At 38.0% G+C, this 14,974-nt stretch overlaps 1 protein-coding gene across 8 annotated transcripts in view; it reads right to left on the bottom strand.

The window, feature by feature from the left end:
• Positions 1-3,331: 3,331 nt before the first annotated feature.
• FERMT2 (FERM domain containing kindlin 2) overlaps positions 3,332-14,974 on the bottom strand; it is a 79,645-nt gene continuing 68,002 nt past the window's right edge. For 4 of the 8 annotated variants that reach the window (XM_055303837.1, XM_055303836.1, XM_055303841.1 and 1 more), the window contains 7 exons: positions 10,102-10,208; positions 9,752-9,973; positions 7,760-7,783; positions 7,216-7,236; positions 6,455-6,579; positions 6,016-6,157; positions 3,332-4,614 (listed from right to left, as the gene is read on the bottom strand). In XM_055303837.1, the coding sequence (XP_055159812.1) occupies positions 4,441-4,614; positions 6,016-6,157; positions 6,455-6,579; positions 7,216-7,236; positions 7,760-7,783; positions 9,752-9,973; positions 10,102-10,208 (815 nt within the window). In that variant the 3' untranslated portion in view covers positions 3,332-4,440. The remainder of the gene's footprint in view (positions 4,615-6,015; positions 6,158-6,454; positions 6,580-7,215; positions 7,237-7,759; positions 7,784-9,751; positions 9,974-10,101; positions 10,209-14,974) is intronic. The other 4 variants (XM_055303840.1, XM_055303843.1, XM_055303842.1 and 1 more) reach the window with 2 other exon arrangements.

Raw genomic sequence — 14,974 nt, 5'->3', positions numbered from 1 at the left:
TCAGGTGTACAACAGAGTGATTTGGCCAAGTCTTACATTCTTGCCACCCTCACCACAAGCACAGCTGCCATCTGCCCCCTCACAACACTATTACAACCCCTGTGCTGCACCCTTTGCCCCCAAGATTCATCTCGTAACTGGAGGCCTGGATCTCCCACTCCCCTTCATCCATCCCTTTATCCTCCTCTCTTCTGGCAACCATCAGTTTGTTCTCTGTACTTAAGGGTCTGTTTCTGCTTGTTTATTCATTTCCTTTGTTTTTTTAGATTCCACATGTGAGTCATAGGATACTTGTCTTTCTCAGGCTGATTTATTTCACTTAGCATAATACCCTCTAGGTCTCTCCATGCTGTTGCAAATGGCAAGATGTGTCATCCTTTTTTGTGGCTCACTGATAACTCCATTGTGTGTATGTGTATACACACCACATCTTTATCCATTTGTCTATTGATGGGTACTTTGGTTGCTTCTGTATCTTGGCTGTTGTAAATAATGCTGCAATAAACATAAGAGTGGATATATCTTTTTAGAATTAATGTTTTTGTTTTCTTTGGGTAAATACCCAGTAGTGGATTTACTGGATCATATGGGATTTCTATTTAAAAAATTTTTAAGGACTCTCCAGTTTGCATTCCCACCAACAGTGCATGAGGATTCCTTTCTCTCCAAATCCTGTTTCTTGAGTTTTTGAGTCTAACCACTCTGACAGGCGTGAGATGACATCTCATAGTGGTTCTGGTTTGCAAAAACTTTTAACATAAAAAGGAACAAAAACTATAGTGTACAGAACACAAAAAGTAAAATCTGCCACCTGTTGCTTTTCGGCTTGTGTAAGAGCAGAGGGTCAAGAACAGCAAGTGGCTTTTCTTCTACAAAGTTTGTGTCTCTAGGGGACGGATGTGTTAATTAACTAGATGGTAGAAATCCTTTCATATTATATACATTTACCAAATCACCATGATGTACACTTTATTAAGATTTATTTGAGAGAGAGAGAGCATGAGCAAGAGGAGGAGAGGGAGAAGGAGAAAGAATCTCAAGCAGATTAGCAGATTCCCCGCTGAACACGGAGCCCAACACAGAACCTGATCTCTTGACCCTGAGATCACAATCTGAACAGAAATTAAGAATAAAACGCTTAACTAACTGCACCACTCAGGTGCCCCTACACTTTAAATATCTTACAATTTTTTTCAGTTATGCCTTGATAAAGCTGAAAAAGAAAATAAGTTCATGTCTCTAGGTCCCTGACCTTTGATGTTCAAGGTTGTGTAAAAAATAATTTGTACCAAGTTAAAATTACTGATTAACTATAACATCGGCAGGTCTCTAACTTGCTGATTTAAGAGAAAGAATTGGAAGAGAGCTTGGTTGGTCTCCTGTCCCCAGTGCTTTCATGTTCATGTGAAACTGAGAGTGTAAACCTGAAACTGTGTCTCTCAAGGCCCTGGCCAGGGTTCTTTTCATGGACTGATGTCTCTGTATAGAGACCACTACCAATGGGGTTCCTCAAGATTCATGCATGGTTTGTTTTTAACACTACTGGTACAGAGAAGGAAATCTGGGTTCCACTTCTAGTCTGCCTTGGCACTAATTAGTTATAGCCATGTTGCTTTGAACAGGTCACTTGGCTGGAGTCTCGTCTAGAAAATGAGGATGGATTGTCTAAGTCTTTAGATTTTGTACATGAACACACTCAGCATGTCTCTTAAAGCATAGCTGGTGTGCATGTCTGTTTCCTCTATATTAAACTATGCTGAGGTTGTAAAAATTCTAAGTTGTCCTAATTCCTTGATTTCTAGAATAGCCATTATTATATTCAATGAACATATATGTGTTAACTGATCCTAAATAGAAACTATGAGGCTCTGGGATGCCTGGGAGGCTCAGGTGGTTGAGCATCTGCCTTTGGCTCAAGGCGTGATCCTGGGATCGAGTCCCAACACATCAGGCTCCTTGCGTGGAGCCTGCTTCTCCCTCTGCCTGTGTGTCTCTGCCTCTCTCTCTCTCTCTCTCTCGGTCTCTCTCATGAATAAATAAAATCTTTAAAAAAAAAACAAAACTATGAGGCTCAGATCCAGTCCTCAAGGGAGTAATGAATTATTTATAGGCAATAATCATAATAAGGATGATTGATCTTAAGTTCCAAAAAGGACCAAATTTAGTGGCTGTTCACAGGAGTAAGAAAATTTGGGGCTGTGAGGAAGCTTGGAAGTATTCATGGAAGAACCCTTGAGGTCTAAAAACTTTTTTAAAGATTTGACGGGGCGGCAGGGGTGAAGAGCATAAGCAGGAGGGAAGGGAGGGGGCAGAGGGAGAAGCAGACTCCTCACTGAGCAGGAAGCCTTATGTGAGGCTCAATCCCAGGACCCTGGAATTATGACCTAAACTGAAGGCCGACACTCAACCGAGCCACCTAGGTGCCCCTCTTTCTAAAATTTCTAAAATGCTAGAAAAATGGGATTTGGTACATGTGGGAGACTGGAAGAAAGTCTGCAAAATGACATGGCAATGAGCAAGTGCAAATGGTCTGGAGAATGTGGGCTGGGATACAGAGCATAGAAGCTCTCTTAGCTCCCGACTGGAGTCATCAGAGCTGACATACAGCCAGTGCTATGCTGGGGCTAAATTAATGTCGAGATTGTTAGGATCTAAATATATTTTAGGGCTTTTAACCAAGTTAGTGACCTGCATTTCAGGTGAGGAAAGGGAATATATTATTTAGATTTTTTGAAGTGGGAAGGAGCCCTTATATTTTGGAGTGAGGTTTGTAGGACCAGACAGAGTATAAAAAGTCATGGAAAATGTGATATGTGCTTTGCTTTAGAGGCTGTGGCATTGTGGTGGGCACAAGGAAAGGACCTGAATTCAGGTGTCAGTGACATCAATGACAAAAGTTTGCCTGAGGGAAAAAGCAACGAAGACTTGGCCTGATGAAAAGCAAGAGCTAAGGGAGAAAATCCAGAGCTGAAGTTTTGTAGCCAAGTGAGGATGCAATAGCTCTTAACAACAGGCAGTAAATTCACACATGTGAGTTGAGGTTTTTTTAGACCAGGAGTCATTCATTTTGAGTTTAAAATGAATTCTTCCCAAGTCAACAATGTCCTTTCATCTGTCATACTGTTTAGATCCCTAATATTCATGCAGTTCATTTTTAAGTAGTAGAAAAAAGTGAAGTGGTGGAAGAACCTATCCTAGAGATGGAGTATTCCTGTCTGCTGACACTCTGGTACCAGCAAGCTGTCCTCGCAACGCAACACGTTTCCAAAGGCAAAAGTTCATTTCTTCAGTTAATGCTATGTAAACAGTAAAGACAAGAAGTACAAAAAGAAACAAATAAAAGATTTTGCTTTTATTTAAAATAAAATGCATTTATACAGTTTTTAAACCATGGATTATTGGACAATACCGGTAATCCACCCCTCCTGGCACCCTTTTGGGTTGTGTGAGCTAGGAATTTTCCAACTAGCACCAATGCGGACTGTAACAGCACAGCGGACGAGAACATGGCCAGTCCAGGCATTAGAGTTAAGGACGCTGTGGCAAATCATGACTATAATGAAGTCATTCTTAATTTAGCAGGTATGAGATCTGCACATTAATTATATTTTTAAAGCATTTAATTAATGCAAAGATGCTACATCTAAGCCATTTGCTAGCTGTGAGTTTTTTTTAAAAAACTGTACAATTTTATAAAATTTGTGTTTGTACATTAGTTACACAAAATGCATACTTCATAGACCTTTACTTCATATTGTAATGCAAAAGTTGCATATTTTAGGCAGACAGTGAATATGCTGGTGAATACTAAAAATGTTGTAATACAATAGGGTGTAAAAATAAAAACAGAAGACAGTATACATACATGCTTATTCAAAGACAAAAACAAACCAAGCCAAACGGACTGTGATAGCATTTTCCTTCAAGGTCAAACAATGACATTATTAAGTATCAGGGACCTTTCACAGGCCTGATTTACTTGGGGGTGCGAGTGGGGGGATGGAGAATCAATGGCTACCAGAAGTAGGTATTTTTAAAACACAAGATCAAATTAAACATACATTAAAACACATGCATTAAACATGATAAATAGACTTCATATAGTTTAAGCCCTGTTTAGCTTTAAAGTAGATGGCTTGACTTTCTTGGTTTGGCTAGATTAAATCAGTGATGTTTTGTTCCTGACTTGCCCCCTACTTTAGTTTTCAATTCATGTCCCTAAGGAATGTGTGCCATATTTGAGTCCATATATTATATCACGAGAGCAGATTAACAGTCGTGCTTGTTAGTGCACTTACTAACTGGTCTGGTAAGGCAAAAAAGTTTTCATGATAAAATGATAAATTTCAAGCTTACTTTATTAAGCAGCATATAACAAACAACAGCTTTCAAAGTTAAATATTGTTATGGCCATGGAATTTCATCACACAGTGTCTCTATTCACACCCAACCACTGGTAAGTTTGTAGAACATCTCTTCATCTAAACTCTCATTTTGGTCTTTTGCACGTGTTGAGAGAAATATGTAGCCACCAATGAATTCATGAACCACTTTGCAATCTACTTCCGTACAAATGAAGGACAATCGTACTTCATCTGCAAACTCTACCGTGACCTAGAATGAAGACCAAGAACTGTCAGTCCCTGGAAAACTCTGTGTGGCTGGGACCAGCGAAGCTTCCATGCTATTTAACGTCTCCCCTCTCACAAAATATTTGTTGAGCCTTGTTTTTTTTTTTAATCCTAAAGAGTAAGTTTATTAACCCCTCCCCCACACTTTTTTAGTTTTCATGTTCTGAAAAGGAAGAATGAATGCAAGGGGTTTAGGTCATTCTGTTCCCAATGGTCTCTGGTTAGTCTAGTTATGAGAAGGTCTCTCTTCAAGGCCTGGGAGAAAACTTACTTCTTGCATTTAATTTAATATTTGCTCTAGATATTTACCCTTTAGGTATCATGTGTGGATACAGTAGCCCTCCCCTACCTTATCCATGGGAAATATATTTCAAGATCCCCAATGGATGCCTGAAACCACGGATAGTATATATGCTTCTTGTCCCTTCACACATATACCTGTGATAAAGTTTATCAATTAGATACTTTATTATTTGTTATTGTAAGAGATTTATAACTAATAGAATTACAACAATATATAATCAAAGTTATGTGAATAGTCTCTCTCTCAACATATTTTACTGTACTGTACTCATCCTTGTGATAATGAGAAATGATAAAATGCCCATGTGATGGATGAAGGTGAAGGACGCAGGCACTGTGACATAGTGTTAGGCTACTACAGACCTTCTAGCAATACGTCAGGAGGAGGATGGGTTATCTGCATCTCGACCATGGTTATCCACAGATAAGAAGGGATACTAGTATATTTCAGAAATAGGAGATTCTGTGCAGTAATAGAAACTGATACAATAAACCTAATGATCCTACAATAACACATGGCTTATCAGTAAAAGATGGTTTATTTTAAATGATTTTCATTGTACTCCAAGGCTAGTGAGGCTTGGGGCAGCATGATATACAGTAGTAGCTGTGCCAGGTTTTAGACCTCTGAGCATCAGAGTCTAAATCCTGATTCTGTTAACTAAGTGTGCAGTCATGGCAATCATGGCCATTAAGCCTCTAACTTTGAGTGTCCTCATTTGTAAAGTAGGGACAATTCAATCACCTCACAAGGCCGTGGTGAGATTAGAAATAGGGTACAAATGTAAAAACATCTAGCATCATGACTGGCACAGGGTAGGAATTCAATAAACAGTAGCTGCTACTGACAGGGATGTACCACTACAGGAAAACCACCCTCTAAGCAGATCATTATGTTCTTAGAATTCTAATAATTGGGCTAGTTATGAAATGGCAAGTTAAGTGGGAAATAACCATGTTTTATACTTTAAAAGGTAATGGTACAAATAATCTATAGAATTTAATAGCCTTTTAATTCTTAATTTACTAATTCTTAGTAGAAGGGCTCTACATGCACTCAGGTAACACTGTTCGAGCTTACCATTTTTATTTCCCAGTTTACATTCCACTGTTTCATGTTACTGAAGCGCCATGTTTTAATTGCATCTCCTGTGCTGGCATCCATCCTAATCAGTCTGTTGTATGCAATTCCAATAAGTTCTTCTTTTTTTCCTCCCTGAAACCTATAGTATTAAAAACATAAAGTTTAAAAACAAGTGGGGGATGGGAGGACATGTTGCTTTGTTTTTAAGATTAGCTTTTTAACTCTTATAAAGGATATTTTCATATAAGTAAAAGAAATCATTTTGAATTTTTAATGCAAAAATTACAAGTATAGAAAATAGGTTTCAATATTCTTGACATTTTACTGTAAAATTGCTAATGGGTCTCAATAGGTACTTTAAATGTTTAATTGAAGTAGATTACATAAAAAGGCACGAATTAAGATTTATACATAAATGTTTAGGAGAACCACTGACCTTGCAATAAAGTGTGTGATGCCAAATTCTGGTAATGACTGCCAAGCTTGAATAAATCTCATCTTGGCCTCAATTAGACTCATCTGAGCTACATTCTGATGGGCCTCCAAGATTCTTGCTGTTATCTAAACATGATTAAACACCACCTTTACCATCGAGACAATATTCTTTCATGGGAGGATCATGACAAAAAGTAAAAAACTGAATCACGTGCCCCACCCCACAATCACATATTTTTAAGAACTAGAATTAGGAAATCTCTGCAACTACTTTTGGAAATTTTAGTATAATGATGACTCTTCAAAATAAACCTTGATAGATTTCTTCTTAATTTAGTTTCCATATATCCAGAAACAAAAGGTACTATTAGAGGAGTATATAACTGCCACTCTTGAGGTATATTCCAAGTACACACATATACGTCACTGCTTCTATAAAAGGCATGTTCTAATCCTATGAATAATGAAGTTTTAAACTTAGCACCAAGACACAGTATCAGAATGAGTACCTGGAATATAAATTTCTAGCAGGAATATTTATTAGCACCTTTAAAGTACTTGAAACCAGCATAATAATTTAAATTTTTTTTCTAAATGAATCATTAGAAAAGTTAACTTTTAATTTAAATTATACTCACTTTGGGATGACTACTGCCAAAAAGAGTGGAAGGAAATTAATCCATAAAAAGGGATTGTGGCTAAGGCTTTAAATATTTTATGTATTTTTTTCTTTTCTTTTTTTGGTAAATATGGAGAACTTACCAAATCTCTTATATAGCCTGGCTGTAGATGGCAATGCGAAGAAAGAAAAAGGAAGCAGAAAGAAAAAAAAAGGCAATCAGAAAAAATGGCAATGAAGCAAAGAAAAAGTTGCGGTAACCTGCAAACCAAAATTCCAGCCAAAAACCATGCAAAAAAAATTACTTTAGGTGGAAACCAAGCAAAGTAAATGCAAGCATGAAAATGAAAACAAGGAAGCAGCAATTATTTTCCATTTAGAACACTGAGAAACACTTCCACATTATTTTAAACTGATAAGTGTTACTAAAATTATGGGTAAATATTTGTAAGGAAAAAATAAAGAGCAAATACCCTTTTCCCTGTTCATTTACCAGTTCTTACTCGTTAGGCAGAACTAATGCTTTTAGTAGCAAAATCAAAATTAATATTCAAAACCCTTTAATGTTTTCAGATTGAGTCCGATAATATGACCCATGCATCACTGTTCAGAAATAAGTTGAAGGTATAAAATAAGTGCAGTGACCATACTGTTTATTTGCACAAGAAAAGCAAACCCCTCAATTACCATCTGTCTTTTGCATCCTTTTTCCTGGAAGGGAAAATGAAGAGATGCTATATACTACACTAGGAACAATGGCTATAAATATATTATCTAGTTCAATGTGTATTCACATGGATAAAACAGAGACAACTCTTTTCTTTAAAATGTAAAAATTCAGCTTGGGAATCATAGTCATATAAAGATACATACAGCGAGTTTAAATAATTAATAAATAGTTGCAGGGATTTAAAGTAGATTAAATAGAACACAATCTTTATTGATGGGCCCTGGTAGGAATAGAGGAGCTCATGGCCCAAACCTCTTTCTACTGGATTCCTGAATGCCACTGTATCGTATAGTTTAACAATTACTAAGCACTATATCCAAGACTGGTGCAGTGCTGGACACACAACAGCAACGAACTCTGCCTGTCAGCACTTCTTAGCTGACAGTAGGAATTGTCAGGGTAATACATGGTCTCTACTTTCTGGGAACAACCAATATAAATCTAGTCAGAGAAAGGAGCATTAAAAAAGAATGTGCATTTGATAAGATGCCAGCATGGAAGAAAAGGCTAGAAGAATCCTTAACCACGGACCACACACATGCTGCCATCCTGCCAGTTTAAGACAGTCAGATAGTCACTGTTTTTGTCCTCCAGAGAATTTTCACTATGACAAGCTAGCTGAGAAATCAGGGATAGAGAACTATCTTTTTAAAGTGAAAACTATCATTTAAAAGGCTTCTGAGAAAACAAGCCAATACCTTTGACAACTAAACCAACAATTGGCAATCTTCAGTTACACTTTAGTATTTTTCTTTCCTGACAGCAGATAGTGTAAATGATATGCTTGCTAAGGTTTGAAATTGTTCCTTGGCTTTGAAGGCAAATGAATCCACTTTCAGAAATAAGGGTTTTTTTTTTTTAATGAGTAATTTTTAAATGAAATAACTAAGAATAAAAAAAAAATTTGTACTTGATTCACTTTCCCTTTTTAACTTACAATCTACATTCCACAAAGCTCCCCAGGGCAGCATTTCCTCCATTCCTTACTACTCCCACATCATAGGACTGTGGGATAAACAATTTCCATGTAGCTTACACAACCTCTGAAACTTAAAGACAAATACTTGGTGATTAAAACTTCTGAACATTTCTAGCTAAGTGATTTCAGACCAAATGTTCTGGGTATTTCATTGGCGCCTTCAGTAATGTTTTAAAATTATTCTTTAACAGAGATAAAAATGAAACTAGATAGAAATGAAATATTTATTTGAAAGGTCATCTTCACCGCCCCACCTCAGACTGAATCCTTTGCCTTTTATGGCATGATGTTTGGTATAGCAAATACTGGGGGCTATCCCAAGTGAAATTCCCCTGCGAAGAACCTTTTATGTTGTACCGAAGAACAATTTTCCTAAATAGCAATCCTTTTATGGTATTAATTTCCAGGAAAGGAATTCTAAACAGAGTGAACAAAAGCAGCGAATTTCAATGAAAATTTACCAAACTTTGTCACACGTGCAAATCTTGGTTTAGGTTTTTTTTTTTACTGTTAAGAAAAGATAAACTATTTCTACCCTTGTAAAGCTTATTTCCAAGGCTGGAAAGTCCATTTTGACAGCAAGAAGAGTTGTTATAGATTTTGTTGAGAAATGCTGGCTGTGCTTTATACTACACTTAATTATATAAGGAATAAAACCCAAAGCATCCTCACCATATTCAATTCCCTGAAAGAACACACCCTGTTCACAGGATGATTTCCTTAGGTTTTGAGTAAACATGCTCCCAACTATCTTACCTCATTATCTGTCCTATTAAATGAAAAACATTTTTTAATGACTAATTTAAATGGACTGAAGGTTATTTACATCCTATTTTATGCTCTGATCACTGGATATGAAATTAAGACCATCACTAAGACTAAAAAGTTTTAAGAGGGGAACTGAATTTAAAGTGTATGTACAAAATCACAAACCCGGAAGAAAACAGATGAAGTAAAATGAATCAAATACCTGTTTGTTCTTGTATTTTTTTAGATAGCGAGGGGACACCAAACATTCAGGATTTATATCAGTTGTTATCTGTTCTGGTATTAACTGAGGATCTGGGTTTAAATGCTGCATCTTCAGAAAGGAAAGAATATTTTGAACTTCCAAGTTATAAGAACTGTCTGCCATGGTCTTGCCTTTGGAGGCTAATCTGCAGGCTGCCATCCAGTGTGCATACTGTTTTTCCTGTTGAAAAGAAATACTGAAATATGATATGTATCACATATCCTTTGGGTTTAAAAATCTAAGGATGACTGGTCAACTCTAAGGAATCAAAGAAAATTAAGGTTTATACTTTTAATTGGAAAACTTACATTGTCACAACGAAGCCAGATTTCATTCATGCCTTCTGCAACTGGAATCAGGAGTTTAATGTTGAATTTTTGCCCTGAAATGTTTACATCTGGGGTTACTTCACATCCTAGAATAAAAATAAATGTTAAATTGGTCAAATTTACTTTTAAGAAATCTCAAGCCAAAAAAGGCAGCCCTCATTTTATGGTATCTTAACATGCTGAATTTTGCTGTTTTGGAATCTATTAATTGAGAAGGAAATTTTTACCACCCAATAATTTTGTCTGAGGCGGAGCAAAGAGACACATCTAATACAGTTTGTGGCCCTCAGAAAACCTGATTAAAAAGAGAAGGGTCCTACTGAAAGGATATTACCAAAAAATACCACATGGCAAGTTTGATGCTGTGTTTTTTAAAAAAGATTTTTTTTAAAAATTTTAAGATTTTTATTTATTTATTTGACAGAGAGAGTGCGTGCCAGAGAGCACAAGCAGGGGAATAGGAAAAGGGGAGAAACAGCCTCCCTGCTTAGCAGGGAGCCTGACGTGGAGCTCGATCCCTGGATCCTGGGATCATGACCTGAGCTGAAGGTAGATGCTTAACCAACTGGACCACCCAGGTGCCCTAGATATATTTGAGAGGGGTAGGGTAGGGCGAGAGAGCCTGACCCCACAATCCTGAGATCATGACGCAAGATGAAACCAAAAGTCAGATGGATGTTCAACCTACTGAGCCACCCAAGTGCCCTGATACTGTGTGAAAAGTAAAATAAAGATTGTTAAGCCTCCACAGCATTTATAGCTGCATTGGAGGTGGATAGTGGCCTTGGAGAACAGATTCAGCAGATTTCAGTAGCCCTTTGAGTATCTGAGCCAAAGTACCGTGACTGAGAAGTAAATAGGAAACAAATAAATAAATAAATAAATAGGAAACAAAAATAGCTTTCTGATGAACCTCGCCTGTAACAAGGAAGGAGGAAAGAGGGCAGTTACAGCAGAGAGAGGTATAAGATAAAGGAGAAAGGGACTTTGTGGTTTAAGATAGGAGAGACTCAAGGAAGTTAAATGCTGATGGAAACATCACACTAGAAATAGGAAGAAAGAAATCTAGTGTCCGGGAGATAAAGAGGGTCTCTGATGGAGCGAGGCTCCTGGGATGGCAGAAAACTCAGCCCACTTGGATAGGAGAGCCTTAAGAGAAGAAGTGCCTCTTCCACTGTGTGGAAGTTGAGGGCAGCTAGCTTTCTCAGCTGTCGTGGCAGAGAAGCTGTGTGACCTCCCTTCTAATGGCTTTCTAAAAAAAAAGAAATGAAGTTGTCCCGAGATTGAATGGCATCAGAGGCCTGAGAAGATCTGAAATATTGTTGAGAATGTCTAAAAAAACACAGAAGTACTGCAAGTGTTGAGGCCCAGGTTGAAGTTGGAGATCCATGAATTTCTAGTGAAACCTATCCACTCGGTTTTGTGATTTTTCCCCCCTTCCCTCCTTTGAGTGCTCAGCAGCCTAATGTAAGCAAGTAAAAGATAGGTGGTTGGAGTGAGCCCTGGTTAAGGTTTTGGTAAATGTATATAATGGAAAAGACAGTGAATCTAGGGAATTGAAGGTTAATACCCGGTGAACGGTGTGCAGGCTGGACTCTGGAAAAGGAAGAGGTGAAAATATGTTACTAATGGGGAGAAAGTTGAGGGGTTGTAGGGAGAGAGTCCCTCAGATAGTCTGAAGAGAGGAATGAAGCTTGTGTTGCTGTTAAATTTGCATTTAACATTTCAGAGGAACAGTAATTGGGTTACACTGAAGTGTAGCATGTTGCCATGGAAGTAGGCAGCCAAGATGGCATGCAGTGATTGTTGTCTGAGATGTAGCCTAATAAGTGCCTCTGCACCTACACCTGACTTCCCACTCACTTTGCATTTCCAAGCTTTTTGGTTTTTTTGGCATTTTACTCTCCTTTTTTTTTTTTTTTCTTTTTTAAAGTTTATTTATTTAAGCAATTTCCACATTCAGCATGGGGCTCAAACTCACGACCCTAAGATCAAGAGTCACAGATTCCTCTAATTGAGTCAGCCAGGCACCACAGTATTTTACTTTTAAAGGTCTAATTATTATGGGGTTGTATCCTTTAAGTCCATTTGGATGATTAACGAAATGTGTAAAAGATCATATATCTTCAGACATCTCTGTTTTAATTTTGCAGGTTAAATGAATTGCCACACAACTTCCTGATAGTTTGTAATACTTGAAGAGAAAGTTAAATGCTGTTGTAATATTTTTAAAAGAAAGCAAAAAGGGAGAGAAAGTCCACCAAATTCATGATAGGAGTTGCATCTGGAGAGAAGAAGATCTCCCATTTATCATCTAAAATGTTTCTTTTAATATAATACTTCAGTTTTAACATTTGTCCTATTTGTGTGGTGGGTATGTAGAGGTCTATCTTTTTCCTTATACAATACACTCCACTATCCACTTCCAATGCGGCTATAAATGCTATGGAGGCTTAACAATCTTTATTTTACTTTTCTGTAGCATTTGATGCTATTGACTACTGTCTTTTTAAAACAACTGTTACTTTAGTTCCCACCATACCTCATTTCCATGGTCTTCATAAACATTTGTTGTTTCCCTTGCAAGCTCCTCTTCCTCTAATCTGTCCTATACCTCAAACATAGGTGTTCTGTAGGGTTCTGTTCTTAGCTTTTTCATAGTATAGACAACCATTTTAAGGCTGCAGTAAGCATTAATCCTAAAACTAATACCATTAGTATCTTCAGTGCAGCTTTCCAGCTATCCAGTGGCCTACAGGTTATCTCCAAAAGATATTCCACAGGTATCAAAATTAAACTCATCATCTTTCCACCCAAACTCAGGTCGTCTATATTCTCAACCCTTTTCACTCAACTGCACAAGCCAGAAATAAATTCCTCCCCATCAGCCTCTCCCAAGTCCGTCACCCAGGCTGCTGCTGAGGCTTCCTTAGGGTCCTCTGAGTTGGCACCCTCTTCTCCATTTATACTCATCACCTTAATCTGCATCAGTCACTGCTTTAAAATTACTCTATACTATAGCCAATATGAATCCCATCATTTTCATGTTAGTGACTTTTCAGTGGCATTTCACTGCTGCCAGTTTAAAAAACAATCTCCTTAACATTTTTATCCTCTTAATTCCTGCCAATTTCTTCTGCTATTATCACTCATTTTAGTAGGAATCAGATTCGGCAACCACTAAGAAGTATTCATCCTCCCCCTTGAACTCTACGTTCCAGCAGCACAAAACCCCCCTTGGTTGTTGATGCTTTCTCCAAACATTTCTGCACACCAGTCTCTGCCTGCCTGGCTTTTACTAATTCACTTTCCCTTCGTGAAACTCTAACTCTGGCATTATTTCCCCCACAAAGTCTATCCTGATTCTCTCCATTGTCACTGAACACTGATACCTTGTCCCTTTGCTCTCCCTTAGACCTGTTACTTTTTTTTCCTAAGATTTTATTTATTTATTCATGAGAGACGCAGAGAGAGAGAGAGAGAGAGAGAGAGAGAGAGAGTCAGACAGAGAGAGATACAGGCAGAGGGAGAAGCAGGCTCCCCTCAGGGAGCCTGATGCAGGACTCGAGCCCGGTCCCCGGGATCATGTCCTGAGCCAAAGGCAGATGCTCAACTGCTGAGCCACCCAAGCTCCTGACCTGTTACTTTTTAAAGTACTATTGTCCAAATTGTAACTGTTTATCTTCCCTACATGCTCTAAACTCCTAGAGGAGTGGTACTGTCATCTGTTCTTGCTCACGTCTCTAGTATCTAGGACAGTTTTCAGTACAGGAAGTCAATCAGTATTTACTAAATTTTTTATAACTTTACATTTTAGATGTCCAAAGGCCTTGGAGAGCATCTAGTCCAACACACTCATTTCTTAGAAAAAGATACTGAGGTCCAAAGAGGCTATTTTTCATAGGGCTAAAATCATAGGGCTTGTTTAATAGCAGAGCAGAATCTAGGCCATTTGATTTTTAGACTGGTGTTATCTTCATTAGTGTGATGTGCTGGAAAAGTGCTCTTTTGGGAGAACCTGGTAGAGGAAGCATGTGTAAGCCATTCTCCATACCAGGACTTGACTTCACACAGGGAGAAGGTTAACAGGGACAAAGACGACAGGGGCCAGAACACAGATCTAGTCTACAGAGAGGAGATCATCTGGGATGGTCCTGGGCAGCTTAGGAGTGAAGCAACAACAGAGCTGCAATAGATTCTAAGAGTAACAAATAATGATGGAGACCCAAAAGTCAAACCCATGGGTCTTATGAGAGAAAGGCAGGAGCCTAATTAAAACTTTGAGGAAAATTACAGAATTCTAACACATGGGCATAGCAGTCTTCTACCCAGGACAGAGACTTCCCATTTTTTAAAACAACAGTTCAGAGGACTACTGGGCAGAACACAGGGTAGAGATTTGAATATTTTTGTTGAAATATACTAAAAATATCCTAATGTACTATGCAGAATGGAAAATTAAGACTATAGATCAAGGAAAGCACCTCTGTATTTTAAGCAATTAAATGAAATTATTTTGGGAAACGTTTTTGTGAATGAATCAGGGGCCCCCTTCTTGGGTACTTTTGTCCAAATATGGATATTTTTAGTTAGAAAGACTTACTGCGTTAACATAATCATAAATGTACATGTAATAAAATATAGCCCAAAGGAGAAATGGGCCGGGCCAATAGGAATTAACTCCCTGAATACCGCCCTCAAAACTGGTCTGCCAAAGAAGTGCAACCTTTGCTACCCTAGAGAGGCTGGAAACAGGAGGCTGCCCCTGCAGCTCCACAGCCCAGAAGCACCTTGCTCCTTTCTCAATTCTGTCTCTCCAGCCCCTTAACGTAATTGGAAATTCAAGTTTCAC

Source organism: Nyctereutes procyonoides, unplaced genomic scaffold (assembly GCF_905146905.1).
Source record: "Nyctereutes procyonoides isolate TBG_1078 unplaced genomic scaffold, NYPRO_anot_genome, whole genome shotgun sequence".
Lineage (NCBI taxonomy): Eukaryota > Metazoa > Chordata > Mammalia > Carnivora > Canidae > Nyctereutes > Nyctereutes procyonoides.
This window is presented reverse-complemented; position numbering and strand designations above follow the sequence as displayed.